The sequence below is a fragment of the Molothrus ater genome, chromosome Z (assembly GCF_012460135.2).
Source record: "Molothrus ater isolate BHLD 08-10-18 breed brown headed cowbird chromosome Z, BPBGC_Mater_1.1, whole genome shotgun sequence".
NCBI lineage: Eukaryota > Metazoa > Chordata > Aves > Passeriformes > Icteridae > Molothrus > Molothrus ater.
In genome coordinates, this window is record NC_050511.2 from 67,837,496 (window position 1) to 67,860,877 (window position 23,382).

At 37.6% G+C, this 23,382-nt stretch overlaps 1 protein-coding gene across 1 annotated transcript in view; it reads left to right on the forward strand.

Annotated features, from left to right (window-relative positions):
- The window catches only part of EDIL3 (EGF like repeats and discoidin domains 3), a 242,858-nt gene that overhangs the window by 134,927 nt on the left and 84,549 nt on the right, over window positions 1-23,382 (forward strand). The window contains exon 5 of the mRNA XM_036402712.2: window positions 4,394-4,507. Within this exon, the coding sequence (XP_036258605.1) occupies window positions 4,394-4,507 (114 nt within the window). The remainder of the gene's footprint in view (window positions 1-4,393; window positions 4,508-23,382) is intronic.

Below are 23,382 nucleotides of genomic sequence, written 5' to 3' on the forward strand. Positions count from 1 at the left end.
TAGCTTAAACTCCAAAGACAATTAAAGATGTTAAAACTTTAGGATAATTATTCCACATTATCTTTTTGTCCACATCATGCCATACCAGCTTTCAAAAGTAAAGATATTTGAGCACATTGTCAGCTATATAACAGTTTTATTTTGAAGCACAAATGTGTAGGGAAATATTTTGGGTTTTCTTTAAAAATATTGAAACCTGGGGCGCGGGAAGGAGTGAGAAGTTACTCAAACTGGGAGTTGCTCTTTATCCAGTGTGTGGCTGTGGGTATTCACAGAAGCCAATTATGAAACAGATATTGCTAGATGATTTTTTAATTCCTAAATTGCACTAAATGGCACCCTAAACTGACTTTGTTATGGGAAAGAAAAATGTTTGCAATATTTATAAAGGATAACTGGATTTTGTTGGATCAATTCTCCTAATGAAAGCTATGTTGGCTTCCAGAGAAGACTCTTGAACATAAATGCTTTTTCTTTGATTGGCCAACCACTTTATCATGATAGAAGACTGATTTTAAAACATGACTTAAGGTTGAGATGAGCAGCCTGAGTGTGATCCAGAAGCCAAAATGTGAACAAAACCAAAATCTAAGGGAAGGAATGTTCTGGTCAGCAGGAGAGAGCTTCAGGAAGCCTGCATGGCAAAAGGCAGTCCTGGACCAGAAACAAGGGCTCAGGTGGCAGGAACCAGGAATTCGGGCTGTGAAAAGAACAAACAGGCAGGGGACAGGAACAAGACACTGGTGTGAACTCACAGGCAAAGCACAAGGTGTGTTGGCCAAAAAAAAACCAAAATGCAGTTAAATTGAGCTTATTGGTCGCTCCTTCAGAAAAAAATTCAGTTTGTAACAAGTAGCTTGCTGACGGACTCAAAGGGCTTTATGTAAGAGTTAATTTTTTAATTATGACAGCTGCACAATTTAAATACCCATTTCATGAGGGGTGATTTTCCAAGAAAATATGTGTGACTCTATTTAACTGGTACAACCCAAAATGAGGCTAGGCATTTTTAATTATGTTACATTTGCAAGTAGTAGTTTTTATTAATGTTTTATTAAATACTTAGAGGATTAAATAAGCATATGTATATAAAATCTATCAAAAGAAGAAAAAAGCACAGAAATCTGCCCCTTGATGGTTTTCCAAGTCACTATGTGACATAGCCAAGTTCTCAATTACTTTCCTAGTTTTGTTCTGGGGTGCAACACAACTGTGCTTCAAACAGAAGTCTGCTTAATAACTCTGTGATTATGGATTGAGAGTAGGAGATAGGAAATTTAAATTTAATAATCTGCAGCATAAAAAGAAACCTTAGCATAGGCTTTACTTCCTAAACCTACTCTCTCAGCCCTTCAAGCTATTTCTTTCAAGGAACAATCTGTTTTCAGAAAATCTCAGTTTCTCTGTTCCTGCATCATCCTGAATTTCAGAATCCCTCTTCAGCAGAGATATCATGAGAGATTGGGCATTTGGACTTTTTGAGGCTGGGGGTTTTGGGATGTTTTTGTTTGGGTTTCTTGTTTGGTTTTGTTTGGGTGGGGTTTGGGGTATTTTTGTTCTTCTTTGCTCTCTTTTGTTTGTTGGGTATTGCAGTTCCTCTCGGTTTTCTTTCATTTCCTTTATTGTTGCTTGTTTGTTTGTTTCTTTTTTTTCTAACTGGACACTATCTAGAGATCCAGACCTTCCCTCTGTCTTTTGATGAGTCCTTTTCACTCAGTGTTCATCACTTCCACCACCTCCCTCTGTGAGGAACTCAAATTTCTCTGGCAGCACCCAGGTCTCTGTATTTTATTTAGTGCAAAGCGAAAGGATCTGCCTTGAAGCTAAGACTTAACCTTACCTGAAAACTCATGAGCATCCTGCAGTGCTTTTACTGTGCATTATTAATTTAGATCAAAAGAAAACCTTCATCCTTCTTATGTAGGTAGGTTATGTGGTTGGTGAAGAATTAGAATCTGATAACAGAAAGAGAGTTTTCTGCATGAGTCTCTATTGCCTGGAGGAGCAACTTCTCAAGAAACCCTGGTATTTTAAAATTTCTAGGGAAATTTACTCCTTGTCATGGTGACAGAACAAAGTTTATGTTTTCCAGAAGGAAGGAACACACCAGCTAGTGTAAAGTGCAGTATCAGAATTGGCACATCTGGGAATCTGGACACAAACTCACCACAATTCGTAGGAGCCACCCTTACTTAAATATTCTTCGTCTGCATGTTCAGTCAAATGAAATAATAACGGGAAAATATGTAATTCTGTAGAAGTTATTATCTAACCCATGTTCAAGAATGTTGTTTTATTCTTTAACATGGTTTTGTTGATTTTCTTTTCAACTAAACACATCAGACATGATGCAATGACCAACCTTTCCTCATAAATTCATCAAATATGACATATTTGTTTGAACTGATGGGACTCAAGTTTCTGAAATTACTGGGAAAAATCACTGTAGAAGCCAAGTAACAAAGATAATAATTAACAAATTCCATCTTTCTGCTCTGGATATTGCTGAGTGCTCCATGAGGATGGAATATGAGGATTGTTTTAAAAGGATGTGGTGCTCCAAGCTCAGTTTATATTTCTCCATCACCACGCAGTCAATATGGAATATTCTGGAAAGCTATGCTTTTTCTCCTCCTGTTTCAAGAAGAATGGTAAAATAGGGAAAAAAAATCTTGAGGAGATATTGTCTTTACACAGAAAAGCTTTTAAGAGGATAAATCACTACCAGCATAGTGGGAGATAGTTCATATGTTCACTTAATGTTTTTTAGTTCACAGTGACCTTGATTTTTTTTCCCCCACAAATGTGTTAGCCTGTATTAAAATGATGAATAACCTGATAAAAATGTAAGGTTAATGGGCTTTGCTTAAAAAGGCAAATGGGGAGCTGAAGAACCTTGTTAAATTTTATAAATACATATAAAGAATTTAATTTAGAACTGAGCAGGTCTGCTCTTTGGTCATTTCCCTTGGCAGGTTTTATTTCTCGAACTCTAAGCTGTTACTCCTCTTGTTCATCTTTAATAGAAAAAATTCAGCTAACTCTAAAGTTTTATTATGCCAGTATGTAATATCTTTAAAAGTGAGAAATAGAAAAACATGAGGGGTTAAAAAGAGGCCCAGGGATCCATTGCCACCATTAATTTTAGCATAAAAATCTGAAAACTTTCTGTTTCAAACAAGTGAAACTAGCCTTCCTATTTCACTGAAGACCTGTCTCTGCATTTCTGTTCACAGCAATGGGAAGATAATCCTATTCACTGTATAAAACACTGATTTTTTTTTTTTAATACATATTCCTGGAAAATAAAATAAAATAAAAAAACCAAGTTGAAAGTACAGAAGTCACATACTCAAACTATCGAATATCAGGAAACTTTGTTGACAGATCTGAGTTCTGCTTTTCCTGAGCATAGCCACGTTGCATAAGATTTAGACGTTTTTGTAACATTTTCTTTGGTTTGTGTGTGCCAGAAAAAAAAAAAAACAAACCAAAAAAAACCCAAAAACATTTTGGGCACAGGAGCAGATTAAACACAACAGCAAGGAGTATGACTTCAATTCCCAGTGATTTCCCCTATTATCTACCATGTTATCTACCATATTTACCACATCCTCTACCCTTTTTAAAACATTTAACTTCAGAGGTCCAGTCCTTTTAAAACAACACATAAAACCTATTCATTTCTAGCCCATGCAGAATAAATATAAATGTGGAAACTAAGAACTTCAATTATGATGCATCAACATAATCCCCCTGCCTGTTTAATGTTGACTGAAAAATTCCGTGCCACACTTGAGAAAAGGAATCTGATATTACACTTAAGGTTGCTACACTGAAAAACACTGGTGAGTTTTATTCTTGCAGAGTTTGACAAAGTGTACTGAAAAAGAGGAACTCAAGTGAGATTACCCACCTTTTCTGTCTTTTATGAAATTTAATGAAATTTGCTGGCTTCTAGATTGAGTTATGAGTTTCAATTTGCCCACTAACTCATTCACAGAAAGGGAATTTTTTTTTAGATATTTAAACAGCCTTGTCAATTAGATGTTTAATGAATTTGAGATGAACTGAGACACATCCTTAACTGGCATCTGCTGATAAAGAAGTAGCAACATTCCTTAAAGTTGCAAGAGTCTCTACTGATTGCTCCATTAGAACTACTACAATTTGGTTTTTTGGGGTTTTTTTCAGGCCAAACTTTTGGCCCTGATATCATCTGGAAATAACAGTGGAAATCATTGAGCAAGACTTTGAATTATATTGTACTACAGGACATAATAAAACTTCTCTCTCATGTTTTCTTCTTTTTTTTAAATTCTTTTAAACATGTGCATATTGCTTTTACCATTTCTCTGCTAATCATGGCATTCTTTTTTTGTGATTCCTGCAGATGTGAATGAATGTGAAGCTGAACCCTGCAGAAATGGTGGAATCTGTACAGATCTTGTTGCCAACTATTCCTGTGAATGTCCAGGTGAATTTATGGGAAGGAACTGCCAACAGAGTAAGTACAGCATGTTTTAAAACCATTATTTTTAATAATATAATATAATATAATATAATTAATATAATTAATATAATATATAATTTTATTTTAATAATATAAAATATAAGATTCTATTTTTACAGGGAAAGAACAAACAAAACCAGAACACTTTAATGTACTGTGGAAATACTTCTTTACACATAAAGAAACCTCAAAATAGCCATGTTATTCCCTTCAAAACTGAGGGAGTTTCAGAGACCAAATCTGTCACACATTCAAGTAAAGCATCTGATATGATGGAAATATTTGCAAAATGTATCTATATTTAAGCAAGAAGTAAAATAGTGTAATGTAGAAAAAACCACAAAGATTAATTCAGGCAGAGGTTTCATCTCATCAAAAATCCTGTCATCAGCAATGTTATTGGCAGAAATCAACAAGTGTAGGAAAAGGGCAAAAATATCTGTTATTTGCTCTGACATGTCTCTAGCCTCTGAAATTTGGACCACTGCTTTGTGGGGAAGTCATTAATAGAATTAACAGTCATTAATGGATTTGTCCTGGGAAAAGCTTCACCTGATTTTTTTTCAATAACATCGACTATGGATGCACCATAAAGGTCTGATTCCTAAAGTTCTTCATGTATGATAAACTAGGTAATCCTGAAGGCCAAAAATAACAAAAATAGAATAGACTTCTTTGGCATAAAATGCAATATACCTTAACATGTAGATATTAGAGGTTGTTGGGTTTTTAATACTGCAAAGATGAGAGCCTGTGTGTTTCAGTCAAACAAAAGAAGTTAAAATTATGGTATTGTGGATAAAGCTAATAGCGTTCCAATGTATATTACCATTAAAAGAAACAGGAAAGTATTTAACAGTTGGCTTTAGTGGTGTTGGGTTTTACATTCAGAATACCTGAAATACTGGGCTAATCCACATTGAAGAAAGGGAGCTTCTAGTGTAAGGAAAATCCTACTTCATGTAGCAAAAAAAAAAAAAAAGAAAAAAGGCATTACAAGTTGAATCATAAATAAAGAATCATAAATAAATGAAAACATAACAAAAGCTGAAAAATATCAAATATCATAACAAAAGCTGAAAACATAACAGAGCTGAAAAATATTATTCTTTTTCCTGCATTCACATTGTGGATGTATGGGGGAGAATAGAGAGGAAAACAGGATGGACCAATAACAACAAATGTTTATTTGAAGTGGTTTCAGTGAATTCCCAGATTTATACACAGCAGAAAAAATATTTGAGGCACCCAACATAATATGTATGTAGTTCCAGAGAGGAATAAAAGATGAAGCTTTGCTTTGAAAAAGTCACAGGTCTCTGTGGCTGCCTGAAAGAATTTATTAAAAAAAAAAAAAACCAAAACTATTAAAGTGTTTTTCAGAATTTGCTGGTGAAGCAATTCATGCATTTCCTTATTAGGTGCAATTGAATTGCCATTTGGAATTCTACCAGGAATCTCATCCATCTCCTCAGAGTTTATCCCTTCTCTATTTTGGCTGCATCATGAGCACTGCTCAGATAATAGATCACATAAACCCAATCTCCTGTTTTGCTGGAAATGGGGCAGTCAGAGCTATTACTTAAGTGTTCATTGCATTTCCTGAACCATCATCTGGTATTTTATATTCCTTTTTTTTTTAAATAGATGTGTATGTAGTGATATACAAAAATAACTTTGTGTGTGAAGTTACATATCTTATATATTAAACTGAGTTAAGTTTTATGTATGTGTATCTATAAGCACAAACAGACATTTCTGGTTTTGAGAGCATATAAGAGAAAGTATATGTATGTAAAAAAAAATTGAAACTTTCCAGTTTATTGAAATAGTGAAAGAACTCTGCTGCTCTATTGCAAAATATGTTATCCCCACTCTGTCTTTCTGTGTCTTATTTTGAAGAATCATACTTATGTAAATATAAATATATATAGTGAAGTAAATATAAATATATATAGTTTACCATCTCTATAACTTTCACTATACCATTTTCTATAGCTGGGCTTGAAAATACTTCTTTTTTTTCCATTAGAAGTTTGGTTATGTCATCACACTTAATTACGTAATTACAAGTAGTTATTACACATTCTAATTACACCATCAAAGTTTTGCACATATTTACAGTAATCATATAATTAAATACTGTTATGCTAATTACGTAAATTACTGACTGCTGTCTCAGAATTACCTCACAACACTCAAAGATTCCTGAGTCACATCACAGAATATGTAAAATATCCTAGATGTAGAATCAAAAAAACCCTGCAAAATTGCATCATACAAGCTGCTTTACAGGATGCATTTAGAATAATTTATCTAGTTTGTTATAGCCCAAATACCACTGCTTTGCAACAAGGATTTGTCATGTTACTCATGCACATGCCTCCTGTACTTTGTGTCAGACACCTTTTCCTACACCTCCACCTAGGTTTTCCCTCTTTTTTAATTCCACCATTTGATTTCACCACAATTAATTCCTCTTAGCTAATCTCCTAAGCAATTCCCTTCCATTTCATCTCTTGTGTGGCACTTTTCAGGGGTGAGACAACTGTTGTGCTACACCCAAATCCTGGGATCCTTGTGTGACACCCATCCCAAATCCTTCTGAGTAGTCCCAAAAGCCTCTGGAATAACTAGTGCAGCGAGTCTCAGCTGGCCTGAGAAGGAAAGGGTTAAAACTGAGTACAAAAATTACAATAAAATGATCTTTTAACCATATTTAGACCACCCTGACCATCCTCTGAGTCTGTTTCTGGCATGGATGAGATTCAGACTGGTTTATATTAAGTTCTTTCTTTCTTTCTTTCTTTCTTTCTTTCTTTCTTTCTTTCTTTCTTTCTTTCTTTCTTTCTTTCTTTCTTTCTTTCTTTCTTTCTTTCTTTCTTTCTTTCTTTCTTTCTTTCTTTCTTTCTTTCTTTCTTTCTTCCTTTCTTCCTTTCTTTCTTCCTTCCTTCCTTTCTTTCTTCCTTTCTTCCTTCCTTTCTTCCTTTCTTTCTTTCCTTCTTTCTTTCTTTCTTTCTTTCTTTCTTTCTTTCTTTCTTTCTTTCTTTCTTTCTTTCTTTCTTTCTTTCTTTCTTTCTTTCTTTCTTTCTTTCTTTCTTTCTTTCTTTCTTTCTTTCTTTCTTTCTTTCTTTCTTTCTTTCTTTCTTTCTTTCTTTCTTTCTTTCTTTCTTTCTTTCTTTCTTTCTTTCTTTCTTTCCTTTCCTTCCTTCCTTCCTTCCTTCTTTCTTTCTGTCTTTCTTTCTTCCTTTCTTTCTTTCTTTCTTTCTTTCTTTCTTTCTTTCTTCCTTTCTTTCTTTCTTTCTTTCTTTCTGTCTTTCTTTCTTTCTTCCTTTCTTTCTTTCTCCTCTCTCTCTCTCTCTCTCTCTCTCTCTTTCTCTTTCTCTCCTATTAGCTATGGCTGATTTTAGCAATTCAGGCATAACTGGTATTTAAACCATCTGCTTCTCATTTATGGAAAGCACAGGACAAGGCAAAATCAGGGTAAAGTGGAGTGTGAGAGCACTGACAGCCTCAAAACATATTCAGCCATTCTGGAATGAGCTTATCAGCCTGCTAAGAGACACTTCAACAAACATCTGGTATTTACAGAATCCGCCTGCAGATGTTTAGCAAACACTGAATGGGAAGAAAGCACCTTTCCCCATCTTCTGAATGTAAAATTTAAGCTATTTTAATTCCATATTACTTCCCAGATTTCTAAGGCCTCGGAATTTCCTTGATGCAGCTGAGTCTCCTTCTGCTCTCCCACTCTCTGAACCAATTCCTTGCTTCTGTGTTGAATTCAATCAATTATGATCATGTTCATTACAACTTTCCTTAGTCTTGGAGTATCCATAAATAAAATACTGTTTCCAAGACAGTTTCTCCTGTGGTTGGAAGGTTTCTGGTTTCTTGGTTTTTTTTGGTTTTTTTTTTTTGGATCACAACATTCTCTTGCAGGCACTTTCATCAAGGTCAGGCTGCTAATATTACTCAGTGCAAATCTGTATTTTTAAAATCTCCCATGACCAGCGTGGGTGGAGAATTGCAGAAATATGTGAGCAGTTGCACAGGTGACTTTTTTGATCACTTTCCCTTCCATTTTAGCAGATGGTACCAGGCAGTGGACAACTTACAATTCCAGCACTTTGCATCCTGAAGCTGTGTTTTGCTAAATGCCAAGAGTTTCTGCCATTAAAGCATATGGAAATTCTTCCTATGTTTTTTTTTATGTGAATATCTAGATCAAAATAGTCACTATAAATATTTCTTTACATATACTGTTGTCCGTTCACCTCCTTTTCTGGGGATTCAACCTGCCCATATGTAGGAGAACTGCATTCAAAGCAAGTGCAGCAATTTATTTGTCTAGCATGTCAGAAATCCTGCCAAGCAGTGTACCACCACCTTGTTTTCATTGATTTCCCCTGCTTTTATGGTTTAGTACACTGTTGTGCTTCTCTTGCTCTTGGTTGCCTCCTGCCTCCCTCTCTGTAGAAATCAAAGTGGCGTTTTCTTTCCATTCACATGAAAATGCCCGTCTTTTTAACTTAAAAAATTATCTGAAGATCTGACAGATCTAGGCATAAAGAGATGTTCAAGACTCCTGCTTACATGCAGCCTTACAGTCCCAGACTAGATGGCTTCACCCAAAGCACACTAATGCATTATTATTTTAGAATTTTCCTTCTCTCAAGATTATTCCCAGGGCACGACCCTGCAGCTCACATGATTTGTAGTATGGGATAAATAACTTATTTTACAGTGTCTTTTCTAACAGACCCTTATTCCTTTTCATGCCGTCTGTATTTCACTTCTGTGTCCTCAAGGCAGAGTGTTGGGTCTTTTTTGGCTTCAGGTGCTTGTCCTTTGAACTCCTCTGCTTGATGCTCACAGTCTTGGGTGAATTTTGGATATCTCTGTCTTACAGATCAGACCAGCCCTGGCCCAGCAGGGTCCAGGGTTGATGAATCCTCCATGCTTAGGTTCAGAAAAACCCTACTCAGAACAGACATAAGGGCATAAGAAGTGCACAGACGAAAAATGAAACAATTTATGAAATATTAAAAAACTGTGATTTCTGGGAGAAGGCTTTTTGCTGGGAAAAATTTTGCCTTCCAGGAAATCTCTGTTTTCAAAATATGGATAGGAATCAGAACTTTACCACTTTCTGAAATCAAAGAATGTGGTTAGGGGCTTTCTGGTGAACTCAGCTCATGGAATTGACCTGTTGAAATTAAGCTGCTAGGAACTGAATGGTAAAGGAGATCCCATTGCATATATGCCTTATTTCCAGATTACCTGCTGGGGAACTTTGGTTTCAAGGCCTGAGATTCTTTGTTCAGCTTCAGTAATGTCTTGGTTTGAAAAGCCAGGTGCCTGCTGAGGAAGGCAGGAGCCTCCCCTGAAATGGAAAATGCAACCCCCCTCCCTCTGAATTATTGCAATTTTGAAATTTAGGGGCTCTCAGGCAAAGATATGGGAATAACAGGTTTTTATTAGGGGAGAAAATGAAATAAACAAATACAAAAAAATGTAATAGTACAAAACCCACTGCCAGAGTGAGAGCAGTCCCTGTCCCCTGTGTGTCAGGATGGTGGCACAGCCCCATCCCATGGGGGCTCAGCCCTCCTGCAGTGCCAGCTGTGGCTCTGCTGGAGCAGGGATCCTGCACAAGGGGGGAGTTTTCCTCTGCAGCTCCAGGGCTGCTGGAGATGGGCCTGGGCTCCCTCTGGCCATGCAGGGCAGCAGAAGCTGCTCCTCTGGCAATGCACTGGGCAAAGGCTGCTGGGCTGTCCCAAAGCTCAGATTGGATCCAGGTAGGAATGCTTGGCTCCTCCCCTGGGCGGAGCATCTCCCCATGGGATGATGGAACTGCATCAGCCCCGCAGGGACACTCAGTGGCCATGGACAGAAGGTAATTAATAATGAATGGCCATGGACAGCAGAGATCTCCTGGAGGGAGGGTTGGCTGGGGGAGAGATAAAGAAAAAACTGCCCAGTGAACAGCAGAGAACTGCCCCAGCTCTGACAGATGGAAATGGAATCCACATCTCCATTTCCAACCTAAGACAAGTAAATACTTTGAGCTTGTAGTGAGCCACATTGCCCTGCTGGGAATCAACACAAGTTCCCGAAATTACTGATTATCATGAAACTCTCTGTCAATGACATTTAGGAGGGCATACTCTTCCCCACAGCTCAAAATACCAGTTTGACTAATTCTGAGATTAATGAATTATGAAGTTTGAGTTTAAGCTTATTCTTGATTGTTTTGAATGTGTGCCTGTTTCATGATCTCAAATACTGGTGTTAAACATAAAGTCAGAGGTCATTGAAATACAAAGCTGGACAAATATACTAATGAAGGAGTGGCAAGGGGGAATATAGAAGGTAATTAATAAAGCAGATCAGTTCTTTGATCCAGTGAACTTCACAGCCACACAGGTATTGGGCTGGTACAAAGGAATGGCAGGGGAAAGAGCCTGGGCATGAAATCAAAGCTTAACACCAGCTAAGAAATGTTAATCAAACCACGGTCTAACCAAGAAAGTAGAAACTTTAATTAATTTTTAAGGCAAGAGAAATGTTTATTTAAATTTTAATATTTTTCTTGCTTTGTTTCACTTCAGAGATCATAAAATTTAAAAGCCAGTGTTGTCAGCTTATTGTCAGCAGAGGATAGACTGCAGAAAAATTTGGTAAATATGTGCATTGTTGCTAGTCATTATTTGAATGACAAATTCAGGACTTCCATGAAAAGATTAAGGACGTTTTATAGAAATGCATATATGTGTGTGCAGGTGTAGATATATGTATATAAAATTATTAATCACAGAGAATTAATTTTTCAGTGTCCTAAGGGTAGTTAATTTATCATTCACATGATATCCTTGTGGATTTATGGGATTATGGGGGGGTTAATCTCATACAAAAGAAATAATGAAAAAAAATTGTGCCTAAAAGAATTTTATCCATTTAATATCAAGTTAATAGTACTAGTATGAGCTCCCTGGATTACAGAAATATCTCAGAGCAGAAACATATCAGAAGTACACTTTGAAAGTGCAGGAGGGAGAATTTTTACATGTCAAATGTGACTTTAGGCCATGTAATTCAACTCAACCTCAGTAATTTGTCCTTTTTTGAACATGTCATAAGAATATGAAGCAAAAAGTATTTCCAAAGTTGAATTTCTCCTTGAAAGAGAGGCTAACATCAGTAATAAGAATTTTGCTCTATGTACATCTTTAACTATTTCAGCTAATCTTGAATGGAATACAATTTCTATATTTGCATTGGACAAAACCCCTCTTGAGCCCTTTTGCTGAAAATGATGATTTTTGCTGAGTCTGCACCACTCTGTGAATGTTGTCTGGCAGGCATTTCTGCTTTCATTTGGTACGAAAGTGCAAAGAGGCAGAAAATGTTATAGAAACGACAGAACACGTTGTTAACATTGAAATGTTCTCCCAGGCATTTCAATGACCCAGTGAGAAATATTAATCAAACTCCAACATTTCTAAAACCTTCAAGCAAAGCTCCACCCTGGCCCTTCCACTGGGGACTTTCTCTGTCCAGGCATCTTGTGCAGGACACGGAGGTTTTGGCAGAACTGGGCTCAGCAGATCAGAACTGCAGTTCTGTTCAGCACAAAAGAGAAATGAGACTGATCTCTCCGTGTTTGATGTTGAAGCAAAGTCCTCAGCCCTGTGCCTTCGGGTACATTTCCATCTTGCTGCACTGGCACCGTGCAGGAGCATCTCCCTTTGAAAACTAATTTCTCAATATCTTGTTTTGATTAGGCGGGGGAGGATTCAGTCTTTACCTGCCAGAAACTCAGTGTAAAACACTCAGGCAAGCCCTGAAGGCCCAGCAGGAATATTTTAAAGGTGTAATTGTTTCCTTACTCCATGAGTCATCAAGTGCAATAATGGTTTTTGTGCGGAGTCAAAACCCACGATATTAACTCAACCCTGCATTCAACCCTATATTGTTGACTTCAGATTGAACCACCTTGTTGTGGCAACTTTCCTGCCACGTTTTCTTACTTTAACCTGTGGATCTGCTTTTCCAAAGGGTTTGTGTCTTCTCCCTCTTTTCCTACTGAGGGAGCACTGTGAATTTACCTTTTCACAGAATCCCAGACGCACAAAAAGAGTAGAGGAGGAAAAAAAAAAATCTCATCTTGTAAACATGATCCACTGTTCCTTTGTTGGAAGAACTTTTATGTACATTTTTATGTGTGGCAAAGCCTATGACAATGAATATTTCAGTATTTCTAAGCCTTAAAAGAAAAATTACAGCACTCCATTATTCTCAAAGTAGCCCCTATAGCTCTTAAGTTCCTGGTCTGGTCAATAATGCACGTTCTTTTTTTATGTCCTCACTGAAATGAAAAATAATTTGCAGGTAAGAAATTGGTACTATAAAAGAAATAAAAGCTGGACTGTAGACTGTAGAGGGAAGCTCAAAACAAATCACAGGTTATTATGACCAAAAAAAGCCTCTTAAAAGTATGGAATGAAAAACCACTAATGATTATAAACATGTGAAAAGGGGTATATATTAAAAATAAACATATAAGGGTATATTAAATATAAAAAATTTACAGCTGCAGTCGGTTTAAAAGAGTTCCCAGCAGCCAAGTCACGGGAACATTTTGAAATACCTTATTTCAAGGCTTATTATATAAGATATTGGGTAATTATTTCCAAATAGATTGACTGGGGAAGGTGGCTTGCCATAAGAATTAGCCTGGTCTTGTTTTCTGCTACCCTTTGGTGGACACAGGAATCATCAGTTTGAGTAAAATTATTTCCAGGGCTGTACAAACTCCTCAAAATTAAACTGTCTCGAGCTCTGGAGTAGTTAACAAGCCAGGCACAGAGTGGAATTACAAGTGAGCACGGCATAAACCTTGCAAAACTTGGAGGTTTGAAAGCTGGCTCACATTTTGGAATTTCATTTAGTCTTGGAGCTCGAACGAAGCTGTGAAACATGAAAATCCTTATGAACTACAGGGGGAAAAAAAAAAAAAAAAATAAAAACCAGAACGCAGTTACAGGAGCCCTAAATGAACTCAAATCTCCACTCTCAGCACAGCTCTCCCACCTGCAGCTTTCAGGAGGGTGAGGAAATGAGAAATGTGGAGTGCCGAGCTTCCCGCTGAGGGAAGGCTTGCGGCTCCTGCTGCTCCGGACAGACGGACAGTCCGGCACGGCCGCGGCGCCGGGCGCTGGTGCAGCCACGTGCCAGGGACCTGGCCGGGGATGCTGAGGGCTGGCAGCTGCTCCAGGCCCCAGCTGCCACCACTTCCATGTGTTCGTTCCATCACACGATCCCAGGGCTTGCAAGGGGATGAGCTGACTTGAAAGGTTTGGTGGCAGCGAAACAGGGAGAGAGAGAAATTTTGTTTTCTTTCGGTGTTGGTAAAAAGGGGCTCAGAAGGGTGCAAGCGAGTTTTTGAAATGAAGCAGGGTGAGAACTTTAAATATTCACAAGTGTGGTAGAATGCCTTCCAAGAAGAGCTGGCAGAATTAACTCTTAATTCAATTTTCCTTCATTTCTGTGACTGTTTTCCTGTATTAATGCTGAATGTAATTTGGCCATCTCTAAGCGTGGTGCAGATAGAAATTTTCTTTACAGACAATATAATGTGAAATTTTACCTTTTAAAACACATTAATACCCATTGCTGATCCAGCAAAATCTGGTATACCTCACCCATAAACATGATTTCCCTCCATTGGCAAATCTGTATATTTGACAGCAGCATTGCACGCCTTCACTGAAGATCAGTTTCAGTGTGTAGTTTGCAATATTATATTTATTGTTATTCTAATAATATCAATTCCCATTTATTTTCCTGCTGCTGAAACCTAATTTTGTAATTACACTCTTCCTGGTTTTTTACGAAATTCAATTTTACCCATCTGTGATGTGAGCTTTCATTGTAGATGTAGCACAAAAAGCAACAGTGCTGTAATTCATTACATCAAAGTTAGCAAAAAACAAATAAGGCTGGGAAATGTACAACATTGAAAGCAAATTTGAATCCTCATGCCCACTCTCTGCAAACTGTGGATTATTTTTCTTCAGTAGTTCAGAAGAATTCCCTTGTTCTTCTGGATGGGAGTTTCCATAGATGGAGCCGAATAATAATTTTATTGTTATTAATGAAACATCTTCATCTTCTTTTTCTTACCTCCTGGTCCCTCCACAATATCTTTCACAATGCCTTTTTCTCTTCCATCAGGTGTGAATTTGAGTGTTTTGTTTCACTCATTTTTAGACATCGGAGGGCTTTTTTTTCATGATAAAAAAGGTCAGGTGGAAAATCCTCAAGAATTAAATTTCTCTCCCAAAGTGCACAACGGAATCAGTTCAGCCTCATCTCTGCTGAAGGTGGGGTGGGTTTTCCACTGAGTTTTCTGCAGGTGAAATGGGGCACAGGTCCTTTGAAAGCTGTGCTTAATCTTAGACATAAATATAAATCAGCTGGAAGTAAAATGGCATTTAATAAGGAAGTGCAACATGATTGCCCCCTTTATTTATGTTACATTTCTCTAGAATTGATTTTACATTGTTTTAAATGTTGAAACGCTATTTTTTGGGGTTGTTTGTTATTGGTATTTAGTGATGGAGAGTGCTAATTTCAGAGACTTCACACACTTTAAAAAAGTAGGGTGGATGGAAAGCCTAATTTTTAGCCACCAAGTAGGCCAGTGACCACAGAGAAGCAGACCCAGTGATTCACCAGATTATTGGGTAGGGAATTTGGTAAATTAATGGGAAAGAAAGGTGGCAGAAGAATAATTTTTGTCAACAGCAAAAAAAACTGTATTTACGCAGTGCACCCATGCGTGAGAAATGCAATGTTTCCTTTTGGGAAAGCTGAGAGGCCACCATCCTCCTCTGTAGCTGGAGGAGGGAAAAGCAGATTCCAGTCTCTGATGCAAATGGGATTTTTTATGCACATTGGAGCACCTTCAGAAACCAAGAATTCCCAGTACCCTGGGAGCTGGGGCATGGATAAATTATTCCAGATCTGATCAGACAGGGAAGGAATTTCCTTCCCTTGTAAGCAGACCCCAGTCTTGTTCTCTCAAACTTTACAACTCCTGAAAGGGACATAAACCTGCAGCCCCAGCTGCCCCATTTCCCTGCAGCTCATTGACATTCACAATTTTGGATGCAAACAGGGATGCTGAAGAGGCGTGGCTGCCAAGTGCTCACACCCCTCCCCTGATGCTGAGTTTTGCTGAGATTAGGTCCTCTCGCAAAAGGCATCCTGGGAAACAAATTTCCCTGCTCTGTCAATTACCTGTTGCAGCTGAATTAGGGAAACAGCCCCCAGAGTTGTAATGCCTGGGTCCCTGCAAACCCCAAAGGGATTGGAAGTCCCAAGGAATTTTACAAAGTGAAACTTAGCCAAGAAAAGTGTTAGGAAGTTTCTGTGGTCATATGAGAATTTTGCACTGGCAGTGAAGACATGGGGTGAAGAGGATATTGGGAATTTAAAACTAATTTTTTTCTTTTTTTTTTTATCTTAAAGTTTTTTGATAAATCATTATGGATAACTAATAGCTCACTTTAGTACTATTCTTATTTTTTTGAATCAAAAGAACCAAACAAGTTGGCCCTGGTAGTAGCACTGCAATTTTGCCTTGTGCAACTTTATATGAAATTTCCTAATCCACATATTATTAGCACAATAAGGATTCCTGGCTAACATTCAGATGTCAGAGTTTAATGAATCAAGGAAAATTGGTGTATTTACGCCTATTTATGTATTGCTGACAGGTAACTTCACATTTGCCTTTTCTTGTAACATTCATGAGTAATTGTTTTTACATATATAGGAGTGAAAGCTAAAAGATCAATCTATGCCTCTTCAAATGCCTTCAAAAAGCTTTTTGTAAGATTAGGTGAGAAGATTTTCTCCACAATATATTCAAATGTTTATACATATTTTACTCTTAAAACAAAAATGCCAAATTATTTGGATTTTGGTGACTACGTGATATTGCCTAAACGCTTGAAATGTAAGCACCACAGTTATCTACTGGCTTTGTTGACCACGTTTATTTTTATTTCAGGAAAGAGGATATTATTCCTTAGTTTTTCAGCTGAGAAATACAACCCTCTTCTTGGTAATCCCCTAAAAAACTTTTTTTTTTTCTGTATAAAATTAAATCATTGGATAATTAGATTTCCTACAGAACACCAAGAGCCCATAAACAGCATTAAAAGAATATGCTTCTGAAAAATTATCTTTTTAATGTTTAGTTTCTGTTCTAATGGATGTATTCATTGTGTATGCAGAATGTTTTCTTGGAGAGTTTATTTTTAAATACACTATTTATATGAATAAAAAGGGATTCTTAGCTGAGTTTCCCTACCATGTTAGTGGTAAATTCTTAAGAGCACAAAAATCCTTCATATTAGGTCAGGTATTTCATCAATGGATGTGTCTCTGGCTGTGGTAATGACAATCATTTAAAAAGAATATTAAAAGTACACCCCTGGTCAGTCTCTAGTATCATTCTTGGATCTGCAGTGCCTGAATTTGTCCAGTTCCTTTTTTGAGCCCTCGGGTGCTGCATCTTCTGGAAGGCTCCAGAAGATCACAACCACCATGCCAAGAATTACTTTTTTTTTTTTTTTTTTTTTTTTAAACAGGCTAAGCTGATTTCTTGTGAATTTCAGCGAGTGGTCCCTGATTTCAGTAATGTCAAGGTGACGAGCAGCACCGTACTCATCCTGCCAATGTTTATGCAAAGCTGTATCCCTCCTCATTCTCCAATCCTGTGCTCTTTGCAGCTGTAATGGCCATTTACATGTTCAGTACAGCGCAGGCACATTTTAGGGATTTTGTCTCTTCCCTTTGAGTACATTGAGGTTCATCTGTCACCCTTTTGGCCACTCACCCAGTTTTTCACATCCCTCTGGAGCTGCTCATCATCAGAGTAGCATCTGAGCCAGAGAGCTTCAAATTGGACAATTTCCCCATTCACAATTTCCTCCAGGTCGCTGATGAGTAAAGCTGACTCCAGCAATGACCCTCAGGGAATGCCACTGGTAACACTTTGTCCTGAAAAAGACATTTTCTCTTCTGTAACTAGACTTCTGGCTATAGCAGGGCCATTTCAGCACTCCCTGGAAAGATCCTTTCATGTGGAACCTCATCAAGTGCCTTCTCAAAATCCAAGTGTGCTGTTTCCATTGTATTTCCTTTAACCCTGTGCATATCGTCTTTATTAAAGGAGTGCAACAAGTGAAGCAGAACTGCCATTTATGGGAGGAATACTGGCTCTTTCCACACCTTTTCTCAAGTTCCTTGTGATCTTAATTATATAACTATCTATCAGTACACCTCTGTAGTTCCTGAATCTGTTTTTTGGCCCAGTTCCCAAAAAAACTATCTCATTAAATCACTTCACCATTAGAAAAATTGGTGTAAAAAAAAATCCTGAAAGAAGCCTAAAATCCTTCCTGCTTACGTTTTTTTTTTTTTAATCTCAGACCCAACCCAAGAGTTGCCTAAATTTATTCTCAGTCTGAATCCTCAGTATGGATCCTGTAGAGCACATAAGGGCCCGAAGTTAATTTTATGGCCTTATTATAAAAATTTGAAAGGGGGTTTGGTAATGGACGCTCACGACAGTCATGCAGCAATAATGGCACTCTTGAGAAGTGGAAAGTAACATTCAATTCATTTTTATTTGATTAATCCTGATGGCCACTGCTTACACACATGGACTCTGCTGGCCACTGTGGTAGCAGAATAATGCACTGCTTCTGGGGGAGATGCTACATCAGCATAAAAAGGGTTTTAATCTCTTTGGACATATCAGCAAATAGGTGGCAATTCTTCCCATTACTGCCTGAGAAGCTGTCTTCTGCTGCGTGGAACATAACTAATCACCTCATTTTCATGTCACTTCCTGCAGACCAGGAGCTCAACACAGCATCCTTTGAAAAGTTTTGCTTGTCTGAAAGTGTCTGTGTGCTCGTTAGCTGCTGCTGATGCAAATGGGTGAAGATGTTGCCTTTGACGTGAATTATTTTATGCGAAGGCATAAAACAAGATTAATCATACCCTGCACCTCAGTGCTGCAGTACCACACTGTCTGCTAACATCCTTGGGAGTCACACTTCAGGAATCAGAGCAATAATAATTACAGTGTTAATAGGTCAAGGAAATCCATTTTGTTTTGTTTTAAACCTGTGGAGCAAACTTATGGAGATAAATGTCTTCTGTTAATCAGATTTCAGAGGGGAATAGCTTTATAGAATTACCACATCCAGGAATGTGAAAATATGCTGTTTCATGGTGGAGTTAGGAGTCACCTTGAAGTTACAAAGCCTGTGACTTCTTTTTTATCTAGACAAAAATCTGACATACTCACTGGCACTGCATGTTCTCCAAGTCCACTGAACTGAAAAAAAAAAGAGGGCGTCTGTAAATTATATTTTGCTATTTCATTTTCACTGTGATTGACTAGAAAGAGGAGCACATGATCTGCTTGCTGCCTTGTCCCAGTGGAAATGCTGATTAAATTCCTTCAGTGGGAATGAAAACATCGATTTGGTCGTGCCCGTAGGATGAGTCCTCAGAACAATTAACACGAGTCATTACAACAGAGCTGCTCAATCTCTCTCAGATCAGAACATTGAATTGCGGAAAAAAAAAAAAAACCAAAAAAAAACAAAGAGCCCCACTTGAGCAACCAGGACTGAGCAAACAGTTTGATCAGCTGCAGAATGATTGAAATACCCAGTGGCTAAAATGTGCAGAGCTGAGCTGTGTTGTGGTCACGAGGATTCTCCAAACACCAGCCCATAAAATGAGACACTGAATACTCAACCCCAAAGCAGCACCAAAATGCTGAAACTGGAGATTTTCAGGTTTTTTAGTGATGGTCTGATTAGCTACATCAGATTTATAGCTCACATTACTGTGGTATTATACCATCTCCTTTGGTCAATGGTGATTTTAAATTCATTTTAGAGATCTGCAGAGTTTTAAAATTTTAAAAGTTAGTGTTCCATGCACATGTCTTGCACAGCCTGGAATTAATTCCAAGTGAAAACCTTCCTCTGTGTGGGAGGGCTTAGGCTTTGCTTGTATTTTAAAATGATGTTTTGAGAGGAAGCATAAGAATCAATAGCTGCTTGTGCGGGAAGAAAAAAAAACATGTCATGAACTTGAGAGCAAATGAGATCACCCTGAGAACGTGGAATGGGTCTGGCAAAAAAAAAAAAAAAAAAAATTTAAATTTTTAAAAAGGAGGGAAATGCAATTCAAAAAAGGAGTACTTAGAAAGACCTCCAGCTGCACTGGTACATTGCAATGAGTGCTGCTGGGCCACTGCAGCCCAGCCATGAAACAATTAATGGGATAATGAGCTGGGATGGATGACTGTCCTTCACACAATGTTTGTGCTCTGTGCAAGCAGCACTGAAGTCAAACTGAACTTGCAAAGCCAAACCAGTGCTTCAAATAACTTCAGGTTTTAGCTCCTCTTGAGTCTGTAGTGGTGTGAGCTCACACATATGGTGTGCACACACTTGCAAATGCAGCAGCTCCTGGTAAAATGAAAAGTCTCCTTGGTCCTCTACCTTCCCCTGGAAATGAAGATGTAATTCCTATAATTAGAACTTCTACTTTTTACATTAATGTTGATTACCCGTACAGCTACCAGGAAAAAATTGATTTGGTGTAGGAAAGGAAACACAATTTTTGTTTGTCAGCTGTCGGTCTAAAAGGCTGGGACTGATTGGAACCAAAATATTTTCATATCTAAATTTACTTTTAAAAATTGGAACTGCAAGCACATACTCTATATATATATATATATATATATATATATACATATATATATATATGTGTGTGTGTGTGTGTATATATGTATGTATGTATGTATGTAAATATAGTGTTCTGCCTATCTGCCTATGACTGGCTCCCAGGGGAGATAAAGTGCTAATGAACAAATTATGTGTTATTATTTCATGCAAAACTGCATAGCCCTAGATAAAGTCAACTGCTTCAGGGCATAAATCTTCACCTGTTTTAAATAAGAGAAATAAAGATGCTGTTCCAAAATCAAGAGAACAGTGTCAGATTATTCCTTCTTGGGAAAGAATGCTCTGGGCTGGTTTGTTGCCAGGAATTTCCTCTCTGTCAGCACTGATTTGAAAAGAACTGGAGCTGCATCAATTTGGAACCAGAACATCTCAGGCAGGATGAGATTGGCAGGGGCAGCTACTCCAGCCACCCTCCTTGAGCAGGGACATCTCGAGGCAGCTGTCCAGGCTTGTGTCCACTCAGGATTTTATTGTCCCCAAAGACAGATTTCCACAGCCTCTTGTACAGCCTGGTGCAGTGTTTGACCATTCCCATGTTAAAAAAACCCCCAAACACTACCAAGAAAAACCCACCAAAACAAACAAAAAAAAAAAACAAAACCAAAAACAAAAATAAAAAAAAACCACAAAACAAACAAACAAAAAACCAAAACCAAACAAAAAACCAAAAAAACTCATTAAAAAAACCAAAAAAATCACGCACCCAACAACATCAACGAAACCACAAGACTAAAAATACCACAACAAAGCCCAAACAATCAAACAAACAAAACTACACCAAACAAACTGAAATCACCCGCTGAAATGTAGAACCAACCTCATTTTCTTGTGTTCAAATAGCATTTCCCATTTTAAAACTTGGTGTTAAAATTTCACATTTTAAACCTCGGTGTTCACTCCCTCCCACGAGACATTTTTTCACATGGATATGATCCCCCCTGAGCCTTCCCTTCTTCAGGCTGAGCAATTCCAGCTCTGTCAGTGTCTCCTTGCAGGTCAGATGCCCCATCCCTGCCAGTTCCCAAGTCCACATCCACCTTTTTTTTGATCATCTTTATCAACAAGAAAACCAAAGTCCAGAATGTTGGTTTTGGTTTGTTTTTTTTTTTCTTTTATTTTATTCATCCATCATCTCCTCAGCATTCCTTCTTCAAAGAGCTCCTTCTGTAAAGCCCAGGTATGTTTACTGCCCAGATATCTCTAGCTCTGCAGAAAAATAGATCAACATATATTTTTAAATCAATGTCCTTTTAGTGTTTTTAAAATTAATTGCGTTAATTTCACCTAATTTCAACCTCCTAAACCTGGGCACTAAGTTGAAATAATGCTCAGGTTTGTTCTTGGTCAGTAGACTCAGAAAAAACTAATTACATCTATCTTGAATGCTTTCTTAATAGACGATGAAATGATAAAAATTGTGTTTTAGGCTTGCCTGTTTCCTCCCACAAATGACAAACAGAGCCTGAGCAGCTACTCTGGAGTAGATATGGAATTTTCAGATGTCTGAAGCTGAGTCACATGAATTGCATTCCTTAGGCTTGCTTTGTTTGGTTAGATATTTCTCTAAATAATTCAGAATAATGCCCTTTTTTATGGCTAAATAGATGTTGATAAGGAAAAATAAGGGGATATAAAGAAAAATAAGGGCATATTCAGAAAATCTGGATGTAGATATTTATGCTTAAAATACACCATGGAGTCACAAATAAAAAAATCTCATTTTACTGCGCTGCTATACTAATAAAAAAATTCTTCTACTGCATATATATATATATATATATATATATAAACCCAGAACTTTCTGAACCAACACTCTGAATTTTTTTCCCCACCCTAATAAAAGTGCACAACCCTTAAATAAATTCTATCTTTTTAACAGGGCTTCAAGCCCTGATCTGTAAAGCTGCTTTTCACGAATATAAGGTTATATCTGCACCAAATGGCTTCTGGGAGCAAGATCTAAATGAAGATATCTGAATTTCCAGTTATTAAGATGTTGGATGGGTTATAGAAGGAGATGGAAACAGCTTAGAGACCATAAGGGCTCTTTCTGTGTAGCCAGATTTAAATTACTGTCGTTTGCATGCAGTTTGTGTCCAGTACAGTGAATATAGCTCATGTTTAGCATATCACTTCAGCAGTACACTCTAGAATATTCCCATCCTTTTACTTCTTTCTGAAGAACATGTACACCATTGTAATGCGGAACTCATGAGTGCCAAAATGTGGTTTTTTAAGCTATTCCAATGAATCCCTCTTATAACAATTTCAATGAACTCATCTTGTAACAAGCAACGCTGTCACTTCTCGGAGCAGTTGCTGTTCTCCTGGAGGGGGGAATAAAAACAATGCCAGAGCCACAAAAGGCAGAAAGAACATCTCCAGGCAGCTAAATAAGAATTGCTTCTTGAAAAGCACACAGTCCTCTCCTGGCAAATGAACATGCTCGTTGTCAAGCCAGCTGGCAGGAATGCTAATTACCCTGGTGCTGGGATCCCACTGATTCCCATTGTAGGCCTGCTAGAAAAATGCAGATTGTCTTTCAGTGTGACTCTATCTTGTCATTGCAGTCTCACTTGCAAGAGAACCTTTGGGTTTGGGGTTTGGTTTTTCTCTTTTTTTTTTTTTTTTTTCAAAATTTCTTTTTGGAACAGGCAGATTTAAGGTGCGATTGTCAGCCGCGTACATGCATATGTCATGGTCTGCCTTCAAATTGGCAATATTTTTACTTGGTTATCAAAATTATTAACTTTTAGAGTAGAAATATTGCTCTGTGACCCCCCCCCAAAAAAAAAAAAAATAAAGATCATTTGGAGTGAATTTCAGGAAAATAGAAGATACACTGTGATATAATTCAATTGGCCCACAGGTAGGGTTTTGTTTGGCTGCGCACTCCATAAACAAAAATAAAAAAGAAACCTACATGCATCTAAAGATATATGAATGCAAATATAAAGCCTAGAAACCGTGAAAGAAGTTGTCTGTAGTTGTCAGAAGAGTGTCTAATTAGTAAAT